The following is a 7,356-nucleotide window of genomic DNA, read 5'->3' on the forward strand; positions in this document are numbered from 1 at the left end:
ATTTTTAACCCGGTAGCTGCGGGAATCATGTTTCTGAAAGGCCCCTCTAAGCGAATTAATGAGAAAAAAATCATCGCTCTTGCAAACCACTTCATAAATATATCAACGCATTTTGTGATCAGTTTATGCATCGTCTATTTTGGGGGGTTTATATCATGTCAAAAATGTGGCCCGTCGCTGGTACACGGTAAAGCCACAAATTTGGCCCGTCGCTGCTACCGGGTTAAGGATGGAATGTAAAAAAGTCTGATGTATCTCTTTATTCTTTATTACATCTCTATTGCACCTTTATTACCGTCATGTATTCAAGCCTTATGGAAATTTAATCTCTTTAATCTTTAAACTCTTATGTATTTATTTAGTATTTTATTGGTTACCGCGTGACGATCATTTGCTCAAGTTTTCATGTAGAATCTAATCTATTTTTTTAAGAATGTAGTGTCAAAAATCTAATGTATTTATTTATTCTGTTTTAGATTACAGCGCGACGGTCATTTGTTCAAGCTTTCATGCAAATCTAATTTCTATTTTTTTTTTTAAAGAATGGATGTCAAAGATCAAAAAAAAATTTTTACATTACCGCGAATTAAATCCTTGACCTGCCACATATTTTTGAGAATAATAATGCTTGAAATATTTTAAGAGGTAGCACATCCTGTCACATCCTCTCCGCTGTAATCAGTTATCCTAGACATGTCCAGGTTCACCACCAGCTTTGGCCTTATCTTTATAACCGAGAGCCTGCATCTTTACAACCTACAGCTTTGCTCTCCTTCATGATTGAGAGGAGTTGGTTCAGCACCCTACACGTATCCCTGACCGCCTTGGTGACACGCCCAACACTAAATCTCCAAAATGATTTAAGAGTTTGCCCAACATCCCCACGTATCCCTGACCCCCTTGGTGACACGCCCAACACTAAATCTCCAAAATGATTTAAGAGTTTGCCCAACATCCACGTATCCCTGACCCCCTTGGAGGCACGCCCAACACTAAATCTCCAAAATGATTTAAGAGTTTGCCCAACATCCCCACATATCCCTGACCCCCTTGGAGGCACGCCCAACACTAAATCTCCAAAATGATTTAAGAGTTTGCCCAACATCCCCACGTATCCCTGACCCCCTTGGTGACACGCCCAACACTAAATCTCCAAAATGATTTAAGAGTTTGCCCAACATCCCCACGTATCCCTGACCCCCTTGGTGACACGCCCAACACTAAATCTCCAAAATGATTTAAGAGTTTGCCCAACATCCCCACGTATCCCTGACCCCCTTGGAGGCACGCCCAACACTCTAAACCTCTTCGTAACTTCTTGCCCTTCATCTTATTCTCTTAAACCTTTGGACTCCTTCCACCACAACATTATTTTTTACATTCTGTCCTATCGTCTTTTGAAAATCCAAATAAACTGTGTCCTGTGGTTTAATTGTCATAAACTGAGTAAAGGTTTTTCTAGGCCAGTAGGCTTGAAAAATTGTATCTCGTTTCGGAATCCGAGTTGTGAATCATTAATCAATGGATAATTATATATAATTTATTAGTTAAAGGCCTGTAATTACCAAGCATTTTTCAACCTTTCTTTAAAATCGTTGTAACGTTAGTTATCTTAAAATCAATTCCAATCAGTAGGGACTATACCACCCCAAAGACACTAAACAAAGATGTGGGAGGACTGAGTATTGTTACTATTAAATGCTGCTCTCTCTCTCTCTCTCTCTCTCTCTCTCTCTCTCTCTCTCTTTATTCATACGCATGCTTATCTTAGTTACCCTTCAATATTCACACACAAAAAATCAGAGCATGGTCGAAATTCACTCATATAAAGCCCTCCTTCTCTCTTTATCTATCTATCTATCTATCTATCTATCTATTTATTTATTTCTCACCGGCTATGGCAACGGGGAAGAGCGTGTAGAAGTTGATGGGCGCGGTTCGATACCAAAGCGTCTCCGTTGTGTTGGCGGCGATGGTCAGGATGCAGCTACACACAGCCATGCTCAGGATCCTGGGGGGGGGTAGTAGTAGTAGTAGTAGTAGTAGTAGTAGTACAAATAGTCGTAAAATATGCTGTTGTACAAGAAGAAGAAGAAGAAAAAGAAGAAGAAAATGAAGAAGAAGAAATGTAGTAGTAGTAGTAGTAGTAGTAGTAGTAGTAGTAGTAGTAGTAGTAGTAGTAGTAGTACAAATAGTCGTAAAAAATGCTGTTGTAATAGAAGAAGAAAAGAAGAGGAAGAAGAAGAAGAAGAAGAAGAAGAAGAAGAAAAGAGCGACAGAAGAAGAAAAGAGCGGCGAACAAACAAAACAGGGCAATTACATCCCGCAGAGTTAGCCAGCGTCTTAACCTTCTAGCATTACAATCATTACATGTTTCATTCATGCGTTCCTGTCTAAGTTACACACATAACTAACATGCTTGACCGTACATTATATATATCCAAACCCAGAGCCTCATGCCCGTGACACTTAACATAGGGAACTTGTAAGGTGCAGGAATGGGGGAGTAAGTTACGTAAGTGAAAGCTTGTCACTACTTTACATGACAAGACTTCAACAACACACTGTATCATCATCATCATCATCATCGTAGTGGTATTATGAGGTAAGTAAGTAAAAAATTCAGCTATGGAGAACAACCTCTTCGGATTCTTTACAAGAGCAGCGAGTAGCGGGCTTTTTTTTTCTATTATTGTTTCCTTTTTTTGTGTCCTTGTGCTGTCTCCTTTGCTGCAAAAAAAACAAAAAAAACATGAAGGGTAACATCTTAAAAAAGGGTAAAAGATAAAGCTCCAGATGCCTAAACGTATCGGGCTCCTATTACAACTATCATCCAAGGCCACAGAGAAGATTAAAACCTGGTAGCAGCGGGGATCATGTTTCTTAGTGGTTCCTCTAAGCTAGAAAAATGAGATACAATCATCACCCACACAAACCATTTCATAATATATATCGAAGTATTTGTGATCAGTTTATATGTCATCTATTTTTGGGGGTTTAAATCGTGGCACAAATTTGGCCCGTCGCTGCTACACGGTAAAGCCACAAATTTGGCCCGTCGCTGCTACACGGTAAAGCCACAAGTTTGGCCCGTCGCTGCTACACGGTAAAGCCACAAATTTGGCCCGTCGCTGCTACACGGTAAAGCCACAAATTTGGCCCGTCGCTGCTACACGGTAAAGCCACAAATTTGGCCCGTCGCTGCTACACGGTAAAGCCACAAATTTGGCCCGTCGCTGCTACACGGTAAGGCCACAAATTTGGCCTGTCGCTGCTACCAGGTTAACCGGGTTTTCAGGGATAATTTTTCCATTCAGGTTACAGAGGTCGGGTAAAACTATCACCAGGATCACAAAACAGTCATGAAAATTCCAGCACCCTCTAATAAAGACTTTTTAAACGGAGTAGCTGAGGCACCGATACGTTTAAGAATACGGGCTTAATTTAATGAGAAGGGATAACCAAACCACAATGACTAAGATAACATTAATATTTAGCGTTAAAGTAAACTACAAAATATTTCACCACACTACATTCGCGGGCTTTTTTTTTTTTTCATTATTGTTTTCTTTTCTTTTTTGTATATAATTTAGCATTAATATTTAGCGTTAAAGTAAACAACAAAATATTTCACCACACTACATTCGCGGGCTTTTTTTTTTCATTATTGTTTTCTTTTCTTTTTTACGCCCTTGCACTGTCTCCTCTGCTGTAAAAAAATAAATAAATAAATAAAAAAACGCTGAAACAATACACATCTTCCCGCTGATAACCCGTGATCCTCCAATATTAAACATATCCACATCAGACCCTATGACATAACGTTTTTCGCAAATATCTTTCAAACAAAGACCCGGATCAGCATGGGGCTTTGGCACAGATTGTTTCACACACTCCGATAATTTTTGACGCTATTGTGCAATGCCAGATGCGGTTAATTATGGCGTTTACTCCTGACTGTGATGGCAAAACCTGCGTGAGCCACTTACACATTCGAACAAGTGAGGCGTGACGTATTTGTGACGTGTATCCACAAATTACCTCCACCCCTGGCTTCCCCTACTTCCATCCCTCTCTTTCACTCCTTCCTCCTTCTACCCCGCACTCTCTCTCTCTCTCTCTCTCTCTCTCTCTCTCTCTCTCTCTCTCTCACAAACACTAGTGCTGTACACGAGATATGAATCCATGCACACGTATGACTTGAATTAATGGCAGATAAATATAAATTATATCCCGTCTGCATCAGCATCAACAGTGATGACGAGGATGACCTGTTTGTCGATGGTGATGAATGTTGAAGTAACAGCCTATGTGGTCAGTTATTTACATTATTAATCCAGCCATCATATACTCGCTATCTATTTTTGTTTGCTATGACTTTTTAACATATCAACATGAACACATATCGTATGGCAGTCTTTTCCTAACATCAGAATTAATTATTCATATATTTCTCCAATTTCGTTTCACGTTTTTACTCTGCAATGAATTCCCGCTTCAATTCCACCGTAATTCCTTTCCGTCTCTTACGCGATTTCCTATAAATGATCAAGCGTCAGCTACGTGCTTCATCCCATCTTACGCTTAACGTAACCTGTGGGAAGGAGGGCCATATACTCGTATAACTTTCAATGGTTGTATAATTGCCAAACAAACCTCATACAGCACTTAGCAACATCCAGTTACGCCGGAACAGGAATCAGGGTCGTGTGCATAAAACACCCAACCATACTTACCATATACTTTCGAGTTATCCGCCATTATAGACAAGTCATATATGTGCAATGCTTCACATCGCATGTACACCGAGAGAGAGAGAGAGAGAGAGAGAGAGAGAGAGAGAGAGGGGGGAGGTACGAGGGAGAAAGAGGGCGGGGGGGGGGGAGAGAGTGCGGGGTAGAAGGAGGAGGGAGGGAAAGGGAGGGATGGGAGTAGGGGAAGCCAGGGGTGGAGGTAATTGGTGGATACACGTCACAAATACGTCACGCCTCACTTGTTCGAATGTGTAAGTGGCTCACGCAGGTTTTGCCATCACAGTCAAGAGTAAACGCCATAATTAACCGCATCTGGCAGTGCACAATAGCATCAAAAATTAGCGGAGTGTGTGTAACAATCTGTGCCAAAGTCCCATGCTGAACCGAGTCTTCGTTTGAAAGCTATTTGCGAAAAACGGTATGTCATCGGGTCTGATATGGATAGTAAATACACTCAACATACAAACTGGGAAGAGGACAGACACACACACAAACACACACACATCAAAACGTCCAGCTACAGTCTACGGTTCAACACGCAGGTACACACTACAGAGACGGGAAAACAACACAACACATGCATCACCAAGGGAAGTGTGCATTGGCGGCATGACACAACGGGGAACTACGAATGGGGCAGCACAAACCAACGTGACTAACACACATGAAAAAAAAAAAAAACATTAACACAAGGGGTATATATGCAAAAGCTAAACATGTGGAGGCTACTATTTTTTTTTTTAACAAAGGAGACAGCTCAAGGACACAAAAAAAGGAATCAATACTAAATAAAAAAAAAGCCCGCTACTCGCTCCTCCTACAAAAAAAGAATCAAAAGAGGTGGCCGAAGGAGAGGTCAATTTCGGGAGGAGAGGTGTCCTGATAATTGAAAGAAAACGAGGGCATGACCAAATGGAAGGAACACTAAAGTAAACGGGGGGAGAGGACAATCAAGAGAAGTAATTATATGGGGTTAGGAGGGGTCAAGGAAAGGCGAAGGGTGTCTGTCTCTAAAAATACCGAGATCAATGGAGCTACAAGTGGATGAAGGGAGAGGGCAGGCATCCATAGTGTTCGCTCTAGAGCAGCGGCTCCCAAACTTTTCAGGCCACGCACCGCCTCCCAGGCTGTGACCGAGTCCACGCACCACCGCTAAGATTCGAGCAGTGCTAAGGTCCCGTCGACTTCCTGAAATTTTGTCCATTTTTTAAGAATTTTGTGCTCGCAAAGTGTGAGGCTCGGAGCGATGGTTATCAAAACTGAACGAAAATGTACCTGGGGGGTGGATGAATGTGCTCAGAATCTGGCTAAGTTTCAAACAAAGAACAGACAACTCCGCTGAAGCGAACAACATACGTTAGTTTTAAAACAATGCCAGTTAATGATGTGTTTGAAATTTAAATGAGTCATAAAATCCGCCATTACATTTTTTTTTTCCTTACGCACCCCTAGTGAGCAGCTCACGCACCCCCATGGGTGCGCGCACCACACTTTAGGAACCGCTGCTCTAGAGAATAACGAAACAAACCTCTCTAAGAATAACGAAATAAAGGGAGCTAAGAGTGGTTGGGAAGAGGGAGACAGGCATCCATAGTGTTCGCTCTAAGGAATAACGAAATAAAGGGAGCTAGGAGTGGGTAGGAAGAGGAGGGGAGACATCCATTGTGCTCACTCTAAGAAATATTTGATCAAAGGGAGCGAGAGTGGAGAGAGGAGGGGAGTCATTCATGGCCCTACGAGTGAATGGAGAGGAGGGGAGTGGGCATTCATGGGGCTCGTTTGAAGGAATAAGACCAAAGGGAGCTACGAGAGAGGGGAGAGGAGGGGAGGCATCCATAGTGACCGAGTGGGTGGAGGGGGGCGGAGGGAGTGGGCATCAATCGTGCTCTCTTAACAATACGAGTGACAGGCAGTAGCAGGGGAAGAGGAGTAAGTGGGAGGGGGGGCGAGGGATAGAGAGGCCAGGGTCGAATACAAGAGTAAGCTGGAGGGAGGGAGGGCGAGAAGAGGGTGAAGTCGAGTACAGGAGAAAGTGGAGGGAGGGCGAGGGAGAGGGCGAGAGCGGGGTCGAATACAAGAGTGAGTGGAAGGGAGGGGGAGAGGGGGAGGTCGAGTACAAGAAGGGAGGAAGAGGGAGAGGGAGAGTATAAGAGTGGGCGGGAGGAAGGGCGAGAAGAGGGTGAAGTCGAGTACAGGGGAAAGTGGAGGGAGGGAGAAGGAGAGGGAGAGGGAGGGGTCGAGTACAAGAAGGGAGGAAGAGGGAGAGGAAAGAGTACAAGAGTAAGGGAGGGAGGAAGAGGGTGAAGTCGAGTACAGGGGAAAGTGGAGGGAGGGAGAAGGAGAGGGAGAGGGAGGGGTCGAGTACGTGAGTTTTTGAGTAGGTTAGAGGGAGAGGAAAAGGTTGAGTACAAGAATAAGTGGGAGGGAGGGAGGAGAAAGCGAGTATAGGAATAAGTGAAAGGAGAGAGAGGGAGAGGGTGGGGTCGAGTACGTGAGTTTTTGAGTAGGTGGAGGGAGAGGGAGAGTGGGTGTGAGGGAGGGCGAGGAGAGAGTAGGTTGAGGGGAGGGAGAGGAATGGGCGGGGTCTAGCACAAGAGTAGCG

The 7,356-nt window shown here is 43.6% G+C and overlaps 1 protein-coding gene across 1 annotated transcript in view; it reads right to left on the minus strand.

Annotated features, from left to right (window-relative positions):
* Positions 1-7,356, minus strand: part of LOC127007292 (uncharacterized) — a 38,633-nt gene that overhangs the window by 2,852 nt on the left and 28,425 nt on the right. The window contains exon 4 of the mRNA XM_050878070.1: positions 1,893-2,011. Within this exon, the coding sequence (XP_050734027.1) occupies positions 1,893-2,011 (119 nt within the window). The remainder of the gene's footprint in view (positions 1-1,892; positions 2,012-7,356) is intronic.

This window comes from Eriocheir sinensis, chromosome 35, assembly GCF_024679095.1.
Source record: "Eriocheir sinensis breed Jianghai 21 chromosome 35, ASM2467909v1, whole genome shotgun sequence".
NCBI classification, from domain to species: Eukaryota; Metazoa; Arthropoda; class Malacostraca; order Decapoda; family Varunidae; genus Eriocheir; species Eriocheir sinensis.